Source organism: Dasypus novemcinctus, chromosome 2, assembly GCF_030445035.2.
Source record: "Dasypus novemcinctus isolate mDasNov1 chromosome 2, mDasNov1.1.hap2, whole genome shotgun sequence".
Classification (NCBI taxonomy): Eukaryota; Metazoa; Chordata; class Mammalia; order Cingulata; family Dasypodidae; genus Dasypus; species Dasypus novemcinctus.
The window spans coordinates 168778433-168800743 of NC_080674.1; the positions used below are offsets into that span (position 1 = coordinate 168778433).

A 22311-nucleotide genomic window follows, 5' to 3' on the forward strand; every position below is an offset into this window, starting at 1 on the left:
ATTGGTTGTAAAGGCAGCACATGAAACAAAAACTGCCTCGAGTCAAAATTACCCTTGAAGCTCTTTTTAATGGCCTCGAAGTCACCAAGGCCTGAGTGCTTAGAACGGGGATTCTTAACTAGGGGTTCGGGAGCTTGAATTGAAATTCAAAGAAACATTATTCTTGTGGGGACCTATTGGTGTGGGTGTGATATGTTTACTAAATAATACACAGTATAGTATGGACTTAGTAAGGGGTCCATGGTTTTCACCTTCTGGCAAAGGGGTCCATGGAATAAAAAAGGTTAAGAACCACTGCCTTAGAAACACAAAAGCCAAAAATTAACTACTTCTTTCTCCTTTTGCCTTTTGGCTGCGGCTTCTTTTTTCCTAGGGCAAGGCAGAATAAATGCCTAGATTGAAAGAAATAGACCACTGAGTAAACAAAAGAGATTTGTCAGAGGGTCATGTGCATGTTTGGTGTGTATATTTTTCAACAAGTGTATATAGCTAGATTTGAGTAACTGGCATGTACTAATGCAGGAACTATGCTATGTACTTGAAGGATCTTTAAGTGACGCAAAATATAGCTTGCTTTTGCTTCTTAAATTGTTGAATATCATTTACTATATGTACCTCTGGAAGAACGTTATCTGTAAATGATGGTTCCCAAAGTTTTACAGATAGTCCTGAGTAAAACTGCAATTAAAATCTGCTGCCTCAGGGAATGGATGTGGCTCAAGCGGTTAAGCTCCCACATCCCACATGAGAGGTCCAGGGTTCAGCTCCTGGTGCCTCCTGAAAAAACAAGCAAACCAAACGAGAAAACCAAGTCGAGGAAGCCAATGTGGCTCAGTAGTTGAGCACCAGCTTCCTGCATAGGAGGTCCTAGGTTCAATCCCTGCCTGGACTCTGGTACTTAAAAAAAAAAATCCACTGCCTCAAGACTGCTGAGGCTTAGTACTTCTCATTCCACTACTTAATTGAAGTGTTATTCAGGGCTGAAGATAGAGAACAAAGCTGAAGGTCTCCCAGCACTGTCTCTGCTCCCAGAGGCTTCAGGCTGGTAACAGGAGAATGGTTGGATGGTGGGGAAGGTACACCTGAGTTTCCCCCTTGTTCCTCCTGTTACTTCTTGAACTCATGAGTAATTATACTCAGTACCTCTGTACATGGGATCTGATATGAAGTAGGTTAAACTTAATCCCCCTTCATCAAGGGGTCAGTTCTAAAAAAAGAATTTAAAAGAGTTCCAGAATTCAGCTATTGGAACAACTGTTATTACAATTCCCAACCACAATAACTCTGCAGCTAAAGAGAAAAAGAATGCTCTCTAAGGTTTGCGTGTGTGTGTGTGTGTGCATGCGTGTTTTTAATTCTTGCTGTCAGTTTCGCCTAGATCAGCCATTTGTGAACAAACCTCAGTCCATGCCACTGCTTCCCTCCTCCCCTGCCAAGCTTGTGGGATTTTAAGACTGGATTGCAAAACTGTCTCTTTTTTTTTTTTTTTTTTTTTCTTAAAATCCCTTTTTCTTAATTCTGGGAGGCAGTACTTAGGGATACAGCCTCTGGAGACAAAAAGATTGGGCTCAAATCCATACTTTACACTTCTGGCAGTATGAATGCATGTCTCTGTTTCCTCACCTGTAAAACAAGGTTAGTACCAGTACCTGCTTCGGTGGTTTAAATGAGATAATGCTCACATAGAGTATAACACAGTGCTGGACATTTGGTTAGTGCTTATCAAGAAATAACAACCAGTAATGCTGACAAGTTTTACTTATTGTCTGGAGAACTTTGGCAGATTATCTGCTTTCTTACAGCCATCATGTATTGTGTGCCCCTAGTGCTATGTTTGAGAAGCTCTCCTATTTGTAAAATTGTTAAAGGTGCAGAAGGGCTTAATCAAGAAAATATAAGATGGAAAGCCTCCATTTACTATCTATGTAAGTTTGAGCAGGTTACTTGACCTCTCAGAGCCTCCATTTGCTCAGCTGCTCAGTCATGATACAATAATGACAAGCAGAATAGCTTACCGCAAAATAAGTCACTTAAAGTAATACGAACAAGTGAGAATTATAACATTTGCGGGCATCATGAGCCTTTTCATAAAGCTACCATCCCCTTCCTCTGAAAATTTATAAGCATGCATATGTGTGCCCACTCACTAAACACACACACACAATTCTGGACACAATTTCAGGACTACAAAAATCTGAGGTTAAACTCCCCTGAGAAAAGAAACCTAAGTGGTAGGAGATAGCAAGCCCCTAAAATATGCAGGCATAAAAAGGGAGGAATGGCATTTGTTTCTATGTTTTCTGGCAGCTCTAGGGGGAAAGGGGAGCAATGTCCTGTCTCCCAGAGTTTGTGTTTTTGACAAGAGAATTCAGAGACATAGTGTTTCCTGGAATCACACTTAAGCGCCTTTTCTCTAAGAGGGAACATATCCTAAGACTGGCTTCTGTTTGAGTAGGGTCACTTGTGTTTCTGGATATAATGTTAATAGAATTTCCTCAAATTAAAACAAAAAACAAACAAACAAGAGAGAGTGGCCTGTGCCCAGGGGTGGAAGATAAAGATGTTGGGTTTTTCTCTATCTTTTTCTGAAACCCTTAGTCATGCCCTTTTCTGCTAAAGGCAGAGTAGCTAGACAAAGATTTCTTATTTATGATTTCACTGAGGCAACCACAGGTTTTGAATTACTGATAGTCTTTGCATAAGGACTAAAACAATAAAAGCATAATTAGAATACATTGTATACAGCCGACTCCAGTTTTATTTTGCCCCAGCTCTGTATTTATGATAAATCACTAAACACGAACGCTCTTTAGGGAGGGTGATTTTGGGTCTCCTCTCTCCATTGAGCAAAAACAGTGCTGTTGACTAGAGTCTGAATTTCAATTTTGCAAGTGTACAGTTGAACTGAGTAATCTTTGGCACAATGCAGTGCACAACAGAGCCACTAAATGGCTGATTTACTAAATTATTATTAGATGAGCCCTTGCTGTTCCAAATGAAAGTGCAGTCACTGTCTTCCTTCATGGTGTGTTCAAATTGTTCTGTGTTTAAATATTCAGCATGAGGCTAATGTGAACTGATGAACTGAGACTATAAACATTCGCTTTCAATACAGATAGAGAGACAGCGATGCAACATATCATGTGGCCTGCGGAGGTGAAAATGATTTATATTTAAGGATGTTGCTGCCTACTTCCATTACTTTAAGGTACTCTTAATTAGTATGGTGTTTGAAATGACTAATTCCCATGTACAGGAAGAGCAGCTCCACGGAGACTGAGATTTCCACATGCCAATGGAGGAGAAACCACCACCAGACTTGGCTCCCTCTGGAGTTCAGAGCCCTGAGTTTTCCTCGTGGTGGGCTGCACAGCCCCATTGGGGCAATGTGCTGCCTGACCAACTACAGCTTTTGGTTGCATCTCCCCTGCAACCCAGATCCCCCGACAGTCCGTCTTCCCTAAAGCCTATCCTCCCTACTGTCCACAGCGCCTATGGGCACCCCCTCCAGCCCAGTGCCCTACAATCCATACCTATTGCACAGCCACTGGCACCTCACCCCTCTCCTCACCAGCTTCTTTAGTGACACCTGCTGGAATGAACAACGACCCTTTGCTCCTTGGATACGCTTAACCTCTCCTCCCCCTCCCCCTTGGAGGGCAGTTATAGGCAAGCACTTAAAATACTGTGATCACTTACAGTAGATTAGAATTTTTTATTGGTGCCGTGTTGCCATAACAACACGAAGACAGCAGATGACTTAAGCTAAGCTTGCAAAGCAAAAGGCTGCTCATCTGGCAGTTAAAATGAATACAGTTCATTTCACAAGTTTCCCATATGGACTCTTAGTGTATGGTAATGAGGAGACCATATGGTGAGAGAAAATGCACTGAGAACAATTGGGCTTCACTGGCTGAGTGGGAAGTTGGGAAAGAAAACCTGGGTGAGAGTTTCTGGTGTGCTCTCTGGGTTCAAGGTTTGGCTGAGGTTTGTTTGGGATGGTTGTTTTCCACAGGGGTTTCGCATTTCTTAATCCGTTCCTTAATATGTCGACTGTGCGAAATGACAAACATCTTGCGAATTTTGCAATATCATTCATCACAAACTGTCAGCAGTGTTTGCAAATCTGACTTGCAAGATCTTTTAAATGTGTTGTTCTTAAAAGGCAACAGTACTAAGTTTTTAGACAAAGTGCAGGAAAATTTAAGCACTTCTGACAAGCAGAAACATTAACAGTAATCATTTTAAAAACACTAGCATCTTTTGCCTGCATGTTTAGCTGTAAATAATGCTAGAATGTATAAAAGCTTTAAAGTAAAAATGTAATAAATACTTTTTTTATGTTTCATAAAGGACAAAAATGCTTTGCGCCATGTATGCATGTTACCTGTAGATGTGAATGTATGCAGAAGGATAGCTCCATTCTCCTACTGCTAACCAGATTGGGAACCTGGGAGGACAGCTGGAAAAAGGCTCTAAAGTCAATTCTGTACTATACATGCTTCATAAAAGATGAATATAAATGCATTAGTTAGACACGGTGAGCTAAATTAGAAGGTCAGGCAGGGCTGGGAGGGCTGAAAAATCACACAACCAATGAGTGTAATTACTCTTTTTTAAGTCTATTAAGTGGTGTTGTTCTATCAAGGCTCAGGGGTATAGGACATGAAGAACAAGATAAAGTAATGTGTATTTATTACTCCCACTGGATCAATTTACTAGATATTTTCAGCTCCATAAAGCAAAATAAACAAATGCAGCTTTTGTTACTTTTCTTAAACTGCTTTATTTTCTCTAAAAGAGGGACTGGCTCTTGGGAAAAAACATGTTTGCCCTGTTGAGGTCCCCATGCCAAACCCTCTCAATGGGGAAATGAGAGAAAGCTGGTGAGAATTTAAGTAGGATGGGGGGACCGAGGTGGGGGTCAGGGAGAAAGAAGCTCATTCCTGCAAGGCAGAATTATTTGGGTTTCCAGATCCCCAAATTGGGGACTTGATGTAGTGGAATCAGTGGCTTTGGTTCGAATCTTGATTTTCCTACCCACTAGCTGTGAAGTCTTGGGCAAGGCTCTGGATCCCTTGAGATTCTGACTCCTCACCTGTGAAATGTAAATCCCCACCATGCAAGGGTTATTAGCAACCAGTTCCTTGCTATCGGCCAGGAATACATCTTTGCAAAAAGTTATCTCATGAATTCCTAAGAACAATGCTCTGGGAAAGTGGTTTTGTTTTGTGTTGTTTTTTAACAAAAGAGAAAGCTGAGGCTCCCAAAGTTATCATATGCACCATGTGGTAGAGCTGGCGTTCAAAGCCCACCACTGCCTGAGCTGAGAGCCCACGCGGGACCTCTGTACGCTCCAAAACCCTTCACAAGCAGTGCCAGGCACACGGCGGGTGAGTGAGTGTTCTTTGCGGGCCTGGATTCAGCGCTAGCACACGGAATGGTGGCTAAGCCTAAGGTCTGCTTTCACCACCTTTTGGGCTAAGGCCCACTGACCACTCAATGACCAACACTGAAAAGGGACAGAGACACCTTTGGCCTTCAAAACAGAGAGCAACTTGTCAAATGTTTCTGGATTGCATCATGAATTTCAGCCATCAGCATCTCAGAGTTTCTGGCTGACCAGTTAGTCCCCTTTCCCCCCACCTCTATGTTATAAGAAAAGTCAACCTTCACCCTAAAGTTGATTACATGTTCCTCTCTCTTCTGCCAGGATCCAAAGAGGATGGCAAGTTGACATCAAACAGAACAGAATGCTATGATTTTAAAACCTTAACTTGCCCTTCTCTATGTGTGTGTAGATGAAGCAGGAAACCAAACAGAAACAAAACAAAAGCAAAAACTTGACATTAGTATAATTAACGTATTTTAAATTTGTATGTATAGCAACTGTCACTGATGGTGACTCTGAGGAACAAAATAATTTGCAAAGGATTCTTCTTGATCCCTTTTTGTCATTTGATAAATGGGAATGATGTCCGCTTTCTTTACTTATCTTGCAAATGAAGAATCCAATAAAATGAAGTGTGGACAAGTTCTTTGAAAAAGTACAAGCCAGTATACAAAGGCATATTATTATGGAAAGCTGTCTGCCTGGTCTTTGGAGCAGTTTCGTTTGACAGAATATGTGGGTGGTTGTATGAATCTAGCTTTGTCTATTCACAAACACATGGGTTTAATAAAGTAGAGTTTGTTTTTTAAGGTGTGTGGTCCATGGCTCACTGAGACACTCCTGTTCGACAATCCCTGACCATGATTTTAAGAAAGGCGGAGCCCATTTTTATTCCCCTAACAATGGACAGCAGGGGTATAAATCTCTCAAGTCCACAGGAATGCCCCGTGCTGGCTCCATCCGCTACTTCCTGACCCTGCCCTTGAACTCTCACTCCACCTTAACATTTGGAGCCAAGAAGACAGCCACTCTGATCTGACTCACAGCGAGAGCTTCCTGGGGTGGGCTCCTGCCAAACTCCTTGCATGGTCAAGTGGCTAGATGCACACTGTGGAGTGTTTCCGTAACACACAAATCCATTGTGTCCCTGATTACTCTTCCTAAACTCAGGAAAAAAGGGCTGGGAATCTCACCATCAAGCCACAAGACATGTGCACAAAACTCAACCCTATATTCTTATTTCTTTCCTTTCCTTATAAATAGGAAAAATGCTGCCTGGCTTCTTTTGATTTTGACCACTAAACCAGATTTGTCTTCTATGTCTCAATAAATATTTACAGGGTGGGAACTATGGGCCAGATACTGTGCCAAGAGCATATAGGGATTTGCCTCAATTTATCCTTACATGATCCCATTGAGGTAGGCACTATTATTATCCCCATTTTCTAGATGAAGAAGCTGAGTCACAGAAGATAAATCCCACAATCAATTGCACCCCAGGATTAGGATTTCCTGCTCTGTAGGGATTGGTTGGAAGAGTTGTCAGAAGCAAGTGTCTCACTCTCACTCAATGGTTAAATAACCAAAACTTCCTCTCACTGAGTGCTAAGTGAGTGACTAAAATAACCACCGCCATCCCCATGTAGCAGATAAGAAAACCTAAGCACAAAGAAGTAACTAACTTTGACCCAGGTGGCATAGCAAGAAAGTGGCAGAGCTCTGAATTCTTCCCTGCCCAATCTGAATCTTTACTTTGTGGCCTCAATCCTTTGAGCCGACTCTACAGAGACGTCAAATGTTAAATGTAAAGTGAAAACTGTGGCAAAATGGCAACAAGGGGAGAAACCTGGGATTGCACCCATGCCTTCTTTCTACCACTAAGACCCCTAGGGTGCCCAGCATGGGGTTAACACAGAATAATGTATATCATTGTACTGTAAAATAATTTCAAGTTGTCCCATAGGAAATTCATGGCAGCAAGATCCTTGCTAGTCAGAGATAAAGGTAAATGCCTCCACAGCATGTCTATACTATGGAAGGAGCCTGCCATTCATTATTAGACTTGGATTATTTAACTGCTCACCAAGAATAAGTTAAAGGGGAAGGGGAAGAAGAAAGGCCTCTAAGATGGAGGCCCCTTTCAAAGACAAGGATGTGAACAGGTTGATACATTGTATGATTTCTTCCTTGGGAGAAATGCTTTTAAGACATTTTCCCAAGGTGAACAGCACTGTTGAAGTGAGGTGTTGGGAGAAGCTGAAAGGCGGGATGGTTCTTCCCGGAGATCAGGGTAGAGGGCAGATGCTTTGCTGTCACCGTCCTTGCCCCCTGTGGGCAGGGAGTGCCCCACCCCTACAGCCCACATCTGCAAGCCGCCATTCTGAGAGCAAGCGTTCTCCTGGCCCGGGCCTGCCGTGCAGGTGCACGTGCCTCCAAGTGCAACAGGCACACAGTAGAACTTGAGGATGAACTGACCCCCAAGGGGGTGCACTGAGCTGGGAAGGAGGCCAACTTCATTTTTATAAATGTCGTACGAAGATAAACAGATCTAGAAATGACATATCTCTAGACTCAGTGTGGCAAGAAAAGGACCTCTCAACTACTCATTTAATTTATAATAGTTTACTCTTGGGTAGTAAACCAAATTTCATTTTGCTGCTGGTGAGTGGTAGTTGTCTCTTAACTCATCTCCATGTTCTCAGCTATTTCTGTATTTAGAACTTCTTTAGCCCTTAACTGCTCTCTCCTCTGCATCTCCGTAGTGACACTTTTGTTACAATGTGCTAATTATTTTCAATTACGATTAGTTGTATATGGTGATAGCTCCCACACATATCCAAGCTCCTTGGGTACAGAGAGGGGAAAGTCCCTAACTTTGACAACAGGTACAGAATAGACAATAAACATTCATTTCTTTCTTTCTGTATTGGCAATTAATGACATACTGTGGCACAAAATATATTATTCTGTCTTGAATTTTTGGTTAACCTTTCACATGTTTGAGCCTAATTTACCACCTAGGTGGGATGTCCCCGGAGCAAAGAGACCCTATGTGCTTCCTTTTGAGCTCTGGCTCTTCCCCCATCACCAGGGATCAATATGGAACCTCATGTAGGTAGAAATGTGGTATCCTTTACCCTCTTGAGAATTGGTCTGATGTAGTGATTAATAATCCAGACTCTGAATAAAAGCTGTGTACATCAGAATCGCAGATCCGCAATTAACATGCTGTGTGACCTTGGGCAAGTTATTCAACCCTCTTTGCATCATTATTTTCTTTTCTAAAATGGTGATGGTAATAGTAACAGCCTCAGAGGGTTGTTGAGAGGATGAAATGACATGGTATATATAAAAAATAAGTACAATATGGCCTGGCCTATAAGTGTTTGCTACGTTTATTATTTTAGAGAACCGATCACATAAAGCACAAAAAATATGAGTGCTTATCTATGAACTAATTCTGATCTGTAGCCAATCACCCAAACTCAAGGTTGCAGAGAACATAACCCAAAAAGAGTTATCCTGACCTTTGGCAAACGCTCAGGGTCGCCAGGGTGCCTGGGGATGACCTTTTGTAGCCTCTGGAAACCGTAATCGATGGTGGGTTCATTGAGTGCTGCAATGAAGAAGGCACACAATTAGACCATGTTCAGGAAATAATGCAGAACTGAAATCTCAACATTGCTGGTATGGAAATAACTGGAGAAGTCCAAAGTTTAATTGATACTTTTTAATCAGATCATAAATTCATCTCAGGTCATGATCCCTTTACTGACCATTTCCACCATCTACTTCTGCTATTTACCAAAGTAGGGAATGACTCATTCAAAAGCAGGTCTTGAACTCCACTCTTCTGGCCAAATCCTGTATTTCTAATAATATAAATATACAGTAAAACGGCATTTGAAGTGAAATTTTAGGATTCACTTTAATCAGAAGCTCAAGCCAACACACTCATGGGGCTTGTCCAGGAAGAACTACACATTGTAAACAGCAAGAGAATTAAATGGGCTTGTTCAGTGCAAAAGCTCTAGGGAACTCAGTAGCACAAGACCCCAATGTCTTCTGTGGCAATTAAGCCTGAGAGAAGAGTTAGTGGCAGAGGCGAGGGGCAGTAGTGGGTTTTCTATGCATGGAAATCCTAAATATTTGACAGAGTTCATAAAGAGCTGGGCATTGAAAACACCCTTGATACAAAACCTCCATATGGAAAGGACACACTGATTCACCAACATCAGTATTATTTCAAGAAAAAGACCAACTTCTGCAGAGTCCGAGCTTAGAGCAGTGGTATCCAAAAATGAATTCTCCAAAAGACTAAAAGAAGAACAAATTTATAATAATGTTTGGAGACAGCAGGCTTTATTGTGCCCACACTGACCTCACCCTCCCCAAAGCAATCTTAAATTAAACACAAAATAAAGTAGAATCCGGTCTATTATTTTCAAAAATTTTCCTCGGAACATGAAGTATTTTCAGCCTGTCTCATCTTACTGGAAAAAGATAGAAGTCCCATCCACTGATTATATTCTCTACATCCTCTAAGTAATGGGTGGGTGGGATTTTTTTCTTCTTTTCTTTTCTTTTTTAGTATAACCAAAGTAATCAACTACATATTTCTCCCATACTGAATAAAAAGACAGTCATTGTAGTTCTGACATTTGCTATACATTAAAAAAAAAACAAGATGCCTTATGCTTTACTTAAAATGCATTTCCATTAACCTAAATTTTAAAAGTAAGATTCATAGTACTACTAACTTTTAAAAAAATGTATTAAATTCAAATAGGTCCCAAGGCTAATGGAAGCAATTTGTATACCAACCCAAACTGACTGGCCCACTTTTCAAAATACAGGTATGATAATCTTGTGGTTTTAAAAGGACATTTAAATTGAAAGACTGTGAATTTAGTACATAATTATACCAATAGAACCCTTTAACTTGTCAACTTGTAAATCTAAAAGGCTATCAATCATTTCTAAAGAGGAAATAAACCTTAAAATTCCTTGATTGACAGTGCTTACTTTTTATGTAAGAAAAAAAAGAGGGGGAAAAAAAGGCTGCATAAAGTGGCCAGAAATCCATTTACAAAAGTACATTGTTTTACATAGGTGAGTAAAAAGCCAATAATTACACCTCCAAAAGACACATAAATCAGGGTAAGTACTTTTTCCTCACTTGTATATTTTAAGTTGGTGTGAACTTCAGGGAACTTTTTATTAAAAAGATTTTTCCCAAATGCAATGTCTATTGAAGTTGTTAATAGAGTAGCATTTTCATTTAAGATAATGCAATCATTCTTGCAAATATAAAATTTAGCTATTTTCCCCTGCCCCCACCCCCTCTCCAAACAGTAAACCTTCAACCTGTCTCTTGTGGAAATTAAATAAAATTACACCCAGGTGTAACAAATCTCTCTATCTATACTCATATATGAGTTAAGGCATAATATTTATTATTCCTCCCATTTTATGAATTACATTCTAAACCCTTGAGAAGAATTCTTTTTTTTTTCAAATTAGACGTGTAGAGAAAAAGCCACAGAACTCTTTATGCAAGGAAGCTGTTACTCGTAAAATCCACAGCATTTAATCAAGAAATATATGAGAGCAAGGGGCATGAGCACCCAGGTTTGAGTTATTTATCATATCCACCCCCAACCCATAATGCTAATTGCCAACAAAAATGTTGAACCATAAATAATTGCCTTAGACAATTAAATGTATTGTTTTAATGTCTGAAGACGTAATTCTGCATCCTGGAAATTCTAATTCTCGGTTTTATTTTTCCATCTAAGCTACGAAAAGGATTTGAATTGTTGACCCTCCGCTTTGATTGTTTGCATAATTAATTCTTACTATGTCAAGAAACCTATGATTATTAATTGAATGACTTTTTGATATACTGTGGGGAGAATATGTTTCTCAGGCTACACCTTCAACTTGCAGCAGAATGGCAGACACTTAATATCAGCAATTAAAAGAATCTATTCAAATATCATATGGAACTCATAGCTGGAGGAAGTCTAAAAAGCCTTCCCGCTGCCACAAAGAGTAATTGAATTAGACATATTAAACTCGTTATTCAAGGAAAAATAAGCAGCTACTCTATGGAAATATACTATGGGGCAGAAAAAATATTTCAGATAGTAAAACAAAGGTTTAAAATGTATTTCCCATGTCTTTATGATTTCTCTGTGCTCATGTTTTTAAATATGTTAATCTGCCTTCAGTTTAGGTACTGCAAGTTATAATGGAATTGCCTAGCGATGTAGAAAAAGGTAATGCTAAAGAAATTCAAAGTTTTAAGCCCACTGTCCTAACTGCAAAAGAACCTGCTGATTTCTCTATTTACAATGACTAGAGGAAAGAATTAACCCAACTATTGAGTGGGAAAGGCCACTTTATAAAAATGATCACTAAAAAAAGAAGGAAAAAAATGTGGAAACAGCGTAAATGTACAGAGGGGAAATGGTTAAATTATGATGAACCAATAGAGTGCGATATGATGCACTACTCAAAAACAATACCATAGGAAAAGAAATTTTACTGACATATAATATATTGCTGGGTGAAAAAGAGCAAATGTATTAATACAATATGATTATATTTTATTATTTAATGAATGTACATAGAATAAAGAAAATGTGTATAAACCAACAGTAGCTATTTTTATGCAGTGGGTCTTAAAATGCTTTTCTGCCTCCTCTTTGTGCTGTGCATTCTCCAAACTTTCCACAATGAACATATATTACTTTTATAATCAGAGAAAAGGGTTAAGAGCAAGAGATTGTTGCTGAAATGGAATTTGACCTGCTTGTATAAAGTAATGACATAAGAAACTCTGCCTTAAAAGGGGTCTGTATACGCTTTAATAACCTTGCATAGGTTATTACAGACCATAAGAAAAATAAGTAGTATACTTCTGGCCAGTTGTATAAATATGTGACTATTCATAAACTCTCTGAAAATCAACAGAGAGGGTAATGGGGAGGAATCATAAAGAATGGTATATTTATTTAGGGACATACATCTACTCTGCAAGAATGTAATATAGAGTTAATCCTTACAACAAAGTGATCTCATTGTAGTCAAGCAGAGGGTCCACCAGCAAAAGTAGAAAGAGGGCTGATCACTCTTTTTCCCCTAAACCTTGGGATAGTTCTGAGAAGCTGACAGAGGAAGCAAAAAGTAGCTTAATTGGGCATAATTAACCACAAATACCGATGCCTGAGCATCTTAAAGTTGACAAAAGAAAAACAGATGAAGATGCAAACCACAAAAGGAAGGGAATGAGAGCAGGTGGTGCCCCGCTTCCAAACACCTAGTTTGCCCTCTCTGAAAAGAGTTTCCGGGGATGGTAACAGAATAAGGAAGGCTCATAGATTTAGAAAATTCTGTAATCCCCAATAAGAAAAGCCTCAATTTTTAAATTATCAGAAGGAAATGGGACCATAGTATACATTTTAAAAATTCCATAAGAGACCAATCATCCTTTTATTCATTTTTAGGGCCTTTACCTTGTGCTCAGAAGGAATTCACTGCTTTGTGCCATCATACTGTAGGACTTTCAAAATAAACCTTCTGAAAGGTATGCATGATCTGAACCCAAAAGACAGGTGAAATGCTTTGATGGTGGAGTTGGAAGGCAGCTCAGAACCTCACGGCCTCGCTTCCCCTTCTGCCCAGGAACCCATCTTTTTGTCTCCTTAACAGACAGTGGGTGCCTGCTCCTGCGCCTGTTTCCCACAAGTCTTCATTAGGATCACTCTACCCTTTGGCGGGATGCATGGATTTAGGGAGTGATCAGGCAATTGGGGAGTCACAAGAATTTGAATTCAAGCTGTCTTCCACTGACTCTCTCAAACTTAGAGGCACATGCATATTTACTGAATAAGCTTAGTAGGACCTTATGGAGCTGTATGCAAATTACTGGAGCACGTCAGGAACTTTCCTATAAATGCATGAAAAGCAAGATCAAGAGTTTCTTAATAACAGGGTGGGGGGATGGGAAGGGAGATAAATAAAATAAAGAAATAAATCTTTAAAAAAAAAAAGAGTTCCTTAACAGGAGAGCAAGCCTGCAGGGTAGATGTATCAGCTGAGATTCAGAAGCATCCTCTTACCCGTAGCTCTGATAGATACAAGGGAATGGACATTGGTAGACAGGACGTGACTGGTGCATGGAGTTGCTGTATCAAAGTTAGGTCATTTCCAAAGGTTAAATAAATGGTTAAAATAAGAAAAATCAGCCCACTTCATCTGGCCTTGTGTTAGGACTGCTTACGAACAGCTTTGAATTCCTTCCCAATCTCAGACTCCCCTAGAGAAGACCAGTAACTGCCTACGCAGAACCATTCTTTATTAAGCCTTTCTCCTTATGGTCTTCAACCAACGTCCTGGTCAAGACAGAACAGGCCTGATTATACAAAGTTATGGTCTACAATGTTCAAATATTCATGCAGCATGAAATGCTATATGCAAAGAAAATTGAGAAAAATTGTACTAGACTTTATGCACTAATACTAATCACAAGATTACAAAATCCAATTCAAAACATCTAGTAATGAGTAAATTCTAATCTAATATGGATTGTGGTCTTTTGGTGCCTTTAGTTCCTCCTTCCCTTCCTTCCTTCTTTCTTTCTAAAGACTTCCACCACACAAACACATCAAGTGAAGAATATTCTTTTTTAAGGAGGCATTTATTTGCAAATTCATGTAATCCAGAATGCATTCTTGCTTAGTTATGAAAATGGATCTTTCTCTTTTCAGAGTTTTCTTTTAGAGAAATCACTCCTTTGCCCTCTTTAACTTCTTGAATACTTATTCCCAGAAACAATGGAAATGAGAAGCCAGAGAGCTGTGTTCCCAAACATCAGGGGAAAAGCTCCTCGGGTGCCGTTCCAACATCCGCGCACAGAGCTCCCTTCCTTTTATAGCTCAGCAACTCACTGCAGCGCTTTAACATATTTCTGGGGTTTTAATTTCCGTTTTTTAATGGTTGTGTGACATGATGTCATTTTGACTTGAAATAAAAAGAAATGCAGATATTAGGAAGGTAATATTTATATTCTATTGCCATTTAATGTCCAAACAAATATCTAGACTCTATGCCAAGTAATAAATAAAATCTCATAGCAGAGGCAATGATAAAACTAGCACCTGGGCCTCCCAGCTTCCCTGGTGACTACTCTATATTTGAACTAAAGGAGTAACTGCAGAGAGTTTCCCTTCAAGGCAGATCCATTCCAGGCATGAGAGTTATTACATATGTGTTAGGCAGAGTCTTTTTGTTCCATAATGGCCCCATTTTTTCCTTCAGTCACTAAATTAACAACCAGAGGTAAACAATAAAACAGCAAGTTATCTTCACGAACCTATCTTTAAGACTGACTTTAAAATATATAAATGGAGAAATCAGCCCGAAACTTGAGCAAGAGCCAGGCATATAGTTAATAGAGAAATTTGTTGCACTTTCTAGCCATTTGGGTATTTCATTACCTGCCCAGGTGTTTAGCGTACAAACGGTATTCTAGGTTATCTCTTTAGTGGAAGGGATACCCCCACCTATGAAACCTAAAACCAAATCTGTTGCAAGGGGAGCCCTTGCTTTTAGTGTGAGATGCTTTCACAACGTAGTACCCCTGCCTCAGGATCCAGGGAGACGCGGAGCGCGTCAGGTGGAGGCTCACTGAACCACAGCAAGCTCTACCGAACCAGAAGGGCGTCAGGGTGAAGCCAACCTGGGCCGCATTTACCAACACAGGAGCCAAAGGAAACTTTCCAAACTGGCTTTCAACGTGCCCTGGCTCCTTATGTGTATTCTTCAAACCTCTTGAGATGAGGCAATAACTTTGAGATTCAAAAATCAAGCGAAGGAAGTAACCCCTCTCTCTGAAGGCCCACTTAGAGAATAAGTTGGCTTGCATCGCTGTCACCTTTACAGAGAGGAGAGCCAGCAACATTGGCAGGAGACTATGCAAGACAAAGCCTGAAGACAGAAAATGAGCAGAAAGAGGGAGAACTCAAGGCGTGGAAATGCAGGGGGCTCTCGGACAAAGAGGCTGAGACTCGGAGGAGCCTAAGGCCTGCAGCCTGGAAGGTAAAGAACTTACATGTGTCTGGAATTTAATTTTTGTTTCAAGAAGCAAAAGCAATCAAGAAGAGGAAGTAAGAATTAAGAGTGACTTGCTTTTGTTTTTTCAAAATGGAAATAGCTGTACTGTTTTTCCAAATCTAAAAATGATACATTCTTATTGTATAAAAACTACAAGAGAAACACAAGAAAGGAAAAATGAAAGCCCAGTAATACCCACTCCCACATAAGCACCTTTTATATTTATGCATGCTTTCAACGTTTTCACAATCCCATTTTACATAAATATAGATTACCTGCATCATTTAGAACCACCTCATTCTTTTTAATCATAATGCATTGTTGTCCTTAAGGATGGACCATAACTTAGGTAGCAATCCCCTACTAACGGGGATGTAGATTTTTCCTCAAAAATTTTTCACTAATTTAAGAAGTTCTATAAGAAACACCACTCCGGGTAATTCCTGGAAAAAAAGAGTATGTGTATCTCAAGTCCTTTGACACATATATTTCCTAAACTATTCTTCATGAAGTTTATATAAATTTATATTTTAATAGGTTACTTTCAAAGACAACTGCAAAAGAAAACTAATTTTTAATATTTATTTTCTTGAACCCAAACATTATTTAAATTATAAGGACTCTCTGAAACGTTTTTAATAGATATCAACAATCACAATTACTTATAGAACTGTCATTTTAAACACACCTTGAGGCCATAAGATCCTTTTTCTAGTAATATCAGAATGCTTTGTAGTCTTTATCTCATTGATTCCTATGATATACCCTTGGCATAAATGTCAAAGGTTATTACTACCCAGTCACAGTGGGGAAACTAAGGCATCAAAATAGCTGGCAGCACATCTAAGGCTACACACCAGAATCACAATTATCACAGAGGCCTCATTTGTTTTTCGTTGTTGTTTGTAGCACTTTGCTTAGTGTTCTAAGATGATATTTTACTTTAACATTGCTGAATCTCAGTTTGTAGCATGTTGACAAGCCCTGCTACCAAATCAAATGAACTACTTCTTTTTTTAATTTTTATTTTTGAAACGAAATATCTATGAAACAGAAATGTTGCAATAGGAGGAATCTCCATGCCCAGACCCTGACTGCATACAGGGGAATGAGCCATCCAGACCCCCTGACTGCCTCATCTCTTTACATAAAGCTCACCAGGTCCACAAATATAAACCTTTTGGTTTTTAAAGTTGTCCCACAAAATGATCAGGAAACTCTGCTTTCTGTCCCATCAAGTTCCCCTCAAAAGTCCAAGCTGGGCTCTCAAAGTGTGACTTGTCTTTTAGGAAAAAGGGACCCATATGCTTATTTCATATGATAACAAATACTCAACTTATTTCATGCCACAACCAGGTAGCATATTCTGGAAGATCCTTGGTGAGAAATGACTGACAGAAGTGGAACATCTCTTCATGAACAGACCCCTTTGTTGCCCTGGAGGGTTACACTTTAGCTAAAATGGGAAATAGGTGAACTTATAATAATTAGGAAAAAACTCTACTGCTCGCTAATTGTAATATAGTTGATGAGAAAAGTTGCCCCTGTGATTGTGTATAATGTTCTCTGAACAGCTTGGCCTTCCAGGAGCCTTAATTTAGATTTCCAAATTGGACCCACATTTAAGTCCCTCAGGCAAACAGAAGCTTGACAATCTTAACAATTTTTTGCCTTTCAGTCTTTTTATTTTGGATTAAAAAAAAAATTCGGATCATTTCTGATTAGGTTGCAATGCCAGATTTGCTCCTATGAAGCAGGAAAGAAGGATGCCTTTTGCTGTGTAATGGATGATGGTGTTTAAGTATCGAAGGCCAGAACACTCTGTCTTTACTAACGCTTAAGGAAAAATCTATAATTCTCTTCCCTACTGGCATATCTTCTGAAATAACAAGAATAATATTACTTCTATAATTGTTCTTCAGATTCCTTCCCGAAGAGTTTTGACAATAACTGTTATCATGGTGGGGGGGTGGGGCGGGGAATCACCCAGCCTGTCTGATAAACATGTTTTCTTGTTCTCCCACCCTAGCGAGAGCTGTGACACCGTACTTTTATCATCCAGTGTGTGTTCAGAATGAGCTTAGAACAGCAATTGCCAGGAATAGGCAGGCGATAAAGCGCATTGATTTAACACATCTTGTTTTCAATCATGCTTGGATTTTCTGAGCACGCATTTTTCCTGTACTCCGGCTTGTAGCTTTTATCTGACGAGCTGATCCCTTTTCACTGGAAAATGAAAAGGTCGCACAATAAGACACGGTTTACTGGAACTTGAACACGCACCAGAGAAAGTATTTTAGATAAATACTGTCAGACATAGTGGAGCTGAATTTCAACAACACAATCGCTAAACAGCAATACTTATTACTCTGCTAGAACAAACCTACCTGCAACTTAGGTGCTCAGCAGGAGGCAGCACCGAGCAGGCTCTAAAGCTAAGAAACCCTTCTTTGAGCCTCGTGCTAACCATGTACAGAATTCCAGGCTGAGGTCCTACTTATGATTGCTAATACCACGGTTTTACAAGACCACGCAAAAAACTACTCCCACTGTTAACAGAATCGCTTCCTCTAAACCAGTGGACAGGTTTCAGAAGAGGTGGACAATGAAGATTCAGCAGCGCACTGCTGAGAGTCAGATGGGGAGGAAAAAAATATAGCAAAAAAAGTGAAATAAAGGCGACTCAAAAAGGTAATTAATTCCACTAATAAGAAGTGAAATACTTGTAACTGGGTGAGATTGGAAGATGGAATGATTATTTGGTAATATTTTAATGGAATCTATGAGAACTTGCATTTATAAGCAAGCCTGCTATACAGAGCTACAATGGCCTTGCAGATAAGCCTAGAAGTTTTATCAACCTAAACTCTAACTTAAATGGCATCTTTACATAAAAATAAATGAAGCCATCCTTCTCCAGTATTGACTCAACCTAAATTATTATTCTTGTTGACTGCCATTAGCCTAGATACCTCTAAAGCTCAGCCAGAAACTCTCCTTTTCCCAAACATTAGGGTCCACAACTCTTTCCTATTAGCCTTAACCCACTCTGATTACACCTTTAATTACTGTCTACTCCAGAGCTCCTCAAAATTTCAGGGTTTGTGATAGCTTGGGTGTCTGAGCATTCTTTTCACAGCAACCAGATCAAAAGAAAGGCCCTACTCCGTTTATTAACTACTTGGATCCAAGAATTTTATATTTATGTCCTAATAACTTAGTGATCATTTGAAATAACAATACAAAGAAATTGAAAGAAAAATATTTTTATTTCGTTCTAAACCACACTTACTTACTAATGGGATATGTGCTCCTGTTGGGTCTTTTTTTTAAAAAAATACTTTTTTTATTGAAGTATATAATTCATATATGAACATAAATAAACAATAAGTGTGTAGGAAAGGTTGTCAGCTTACAAAATAAACATGCATAATATCACAACAGGGGTCCCATACATCACCCCTCCCCAACACCTTGCATTGCTGTGATATCCCTTATCCTTTTGTTTTTGTTTTTTTTAAATTTTTTTCTTTATTTTCTTTTAAATGTTACATTAAAAAATATGAGGTCCCCATATACCCCCCACCCCACCCATATCACCCCTCCCCCATCAACAAACTCTTCCATCATTATGGCACATCCATTGCACCTGGCGAATACATTCTGGAGAACCGCGCATGGACAGTGATCCACACTGTAGTCCACACTCTCCCCCAGTCCACCCAGTGGGCCACGACAGGACACACAATGTCCAGCATCCATCCCTGCAGTACCACCCAGGACAACTCCAAATCCTGAAAATGCCCCCACACCATATCTCTTCTTTCCTCTCCCAACCATCAGCAGCCACCACGGCCACCCTCTCCACATCACTACTACAATTTCTTCCTTACTAATCACAATAGTTCCCCAGCAGAACACCAGTAAATCCACTCTAATCCATACTCTATTCCTCCATCCTGTGGACCTGGGATGGTTATGTCCAGTCCCCCTCTACATCAAAAGGGGGTTTAGATTCCACATGGATGATGGATGCAATTCTCCTGCTTGCAGCTGTAGGCACTCTTGGCTTCCTGGTGTGGTGGTTGACCCTCTTCACCTCCCTGTCAGCTGGCCAGGGTAAGTCCAAGAAACCAGAGGGTAGGAGCTGCAAGTCTACTGAGGCCCGGGGCCTGGCCATCATATGGACAGTTCAGAGATTCAGGTCTCCTGAGTATACACCAACCCAAACACCAACCACAGGTATGGTAAAAGTGACAGAAAAGGCATGTGTAGAAAGGTTATATCTGAGTCCAACTCCATCACACTCAGGAACACAAACTCCAAAGTAGGGCCAACTGACATGGCCCTGAACTCCAGAGCCATCTGCCTTGACCATAGAACCTGTGTGCTGCTGCAACCCTCAGGAGAACCAGCACCTGGGTTTCCATCTACCTCAGCTGTCTCTGGTACCCTGCTGAGGCATGCATAAGCATCACCCCCTGATGACCTCCTGACTCTTTTTTGGAGCCTCTTAGCCATATTAACTCACTTGTCCTTTCCATTTCCCTCTTTTTTATCCAAAGTCAAAATGCAGTTTTTAACACCTGATATTACATGTAGGCTGAGATATTCTGCTGGTCTGAGTTGACCTCTTTGTTCATGGTCTTTTTATAGTTACATCATCAGCTGGTGCTTGGTAGTAATCCCTCGGTGCCAGGGAGGCTCATCCCCAGGAGTCATGTCCCATGCTGAGGGGAAGGCAATGCATCTATATGCTGAGTTTGGCTTAGAGAGTGGCCACATTTGAGCAACATGGAGGCTCTCAGGAGGTAACTCTTAGGCACCCCACAGCTATAGGCCTAGTTCATATTTCAGGCACACAGGCTCATAATCGGGGCCATCAGTATCAAGGGCTCATCATTGAACCATCCATCTTTATTGGTCTTTGCCATTGCACTTGGGGAATTGTTGTTGTTCCATTGGGGAATGTGATAGAGCTCCCCTGGTCAGGAATTCAGCACTCTCTCATCTGTCATTTCCAACTGAAACAACTATGAAAATATCCAAACCTTTCTATGTACCCTGTATACATGCCCTGGAGAACTCCGTCTCAACTGTGTGCATCCCACCAATGACACCCCACACAAGTGCTCCTCCCCTGCCATAGTTGAACCTCTCTGTAGTCCAAAACTTCTTCAAAAAGGAAGCCCAATATATTGCCAGGTTTCCTTAATAGAAAAATGGAATATAGTGATGGGTTTAAAGGTTAGATATAGAATACCTAGAAATTTAGAAAAATTACATAAAGGAAAAATAAATTGGGTATCAAAGAAATGAAAAAGCTTTGTTTTTGACATTTTGCCTTTTATCACTGCTACAGGTGTTGCTCTGTATGTACAGTGGCAAGGCAATTTCTTCCATTTCTTCCTCAGTGTCTACTTCCTGTCTGTCTTTTTTTTTTTTCTGATTATTAAGTTTCTCTTGACATAAGTTTTAGGTCACAGTAATTCACATATACAATATATGGTACTCCCATAAATCCAACACCAGACTCTTTGTCCCTTCCCCAACAGTGATCTTTTTACATGTTCATATTATATTTTTTGCAGCCAGTGTATAGATATTAAAACGACAGCTTTCAAACATGGCTCCATTTTGGTTTACATTATGGTTTATATTTTAGACTTAACACTTCTTAAACCTTGGAATCAGATTGGACATTGCCACACTCGTTTTTTATTCTATGCTGATTTTCACATGGTATGTCCTTTTTAATCAAAGTCACTGTCAAAAACCCTGCTTGCGAAGATATGACATGATCAAAAGGAATGTAGCATGATCAAAACGACTCAAGCGAGTAGTTTGCACAGAATCAGACTTAAAGTATCATTAAAGTATCATTGTTTTCCTAAAATTTCAATAACCGCACAGCCCCCTGTGAGTTTACAGGGGCACGTTGATGCACAAATTAGGGAAACATGAATCTACTCAGAAGCAATGGAATTAACTAAATGCTAAGATACTTGCAGGGATTTACTGCATTCACTCATGTGTGTCTTTTCTTCCAATAAGAATCCAAATTTTTAAAATGACAGCAGAAGTTAACACTTCCTAAGGACTAACGATGTGCCAAGCAGAATTTCCAGCACTTTACAGTGATTATGTCATATAACCTCCACAACAACCCTAGAAAGTAGATGTCATTATTATTCCCATTTCACAGAGTAGGAAATTGAAGCTTGGAGGTGTTAAGCATCTCCCCTAAGTCCACATAGGTAATGTGTGAAAGGGCTGTGATTCCAACTCAGTGTGTCTGCTCCCAGAGCCCAACTCAACTATTCTGCCAGGACAGCTGAGATGGGACAACCAAGGTGCCCCCAGAATAGGTCTAGTATGATTTTGACCCTCAGGACTTTTTAAAGCTTCTTGCTCCCTGTACACCTCTCTCTGTTCTAGTTCTTTTCTTTGTCTCATTTTCTGTCCCACAGAAACCTTTGTCGCCTACTCTAATAATCCTCATTTGATTCCCATGCCTCTACCAGTATACTCTTTTTCCTGTCATTCTAACCCTTTTGGAATAAGACTGAATCACACCCCAGCCTTATCACTGACCAGCTGTGTGCCTTTTAGAAAAGGGATTTCCATTCTTTAAGCTATCTTTATCTGTAAAGTGTAGGTTTGAGGTGAAACTATTTGAAAAGTGCTAACCACAAAGTAAATACTAAATGGGTAGCTTTTATTGCTATTACTGTAACACCTGCCATGTGCTAGAAATAGGAACAGGTATAAGGGATACAGAATTAATGAAACATATCCAC

The 22311-nt window shown here is 39.9% G+C and overlaps 1 protein-coding gene across 8 annotated transcripts in view; it reads right to left on the reverse strand.

The window, feature by feature from the left end:
* Positions 1-22311, reverse strand: part of EBF1 (EBF transcription factor 1) — a 391714-nt gene that overhangs the window by 22886 nt on the left and 346517 nt on the right. For all 8 annotated transcript variants that reach the window (XM_004453513.4, XM_004453516.4, XM_004453515.4 and 5 more), the window contains exon 11: positions 8920-9008. In XM_004453513.4, coding sequence (XP_004453570.2) covers positions 8920-9008 — 89 coding nt within the window. The remainder of the gene's footprint in view (positions 1-8919; positions 9009-22311) is intronic.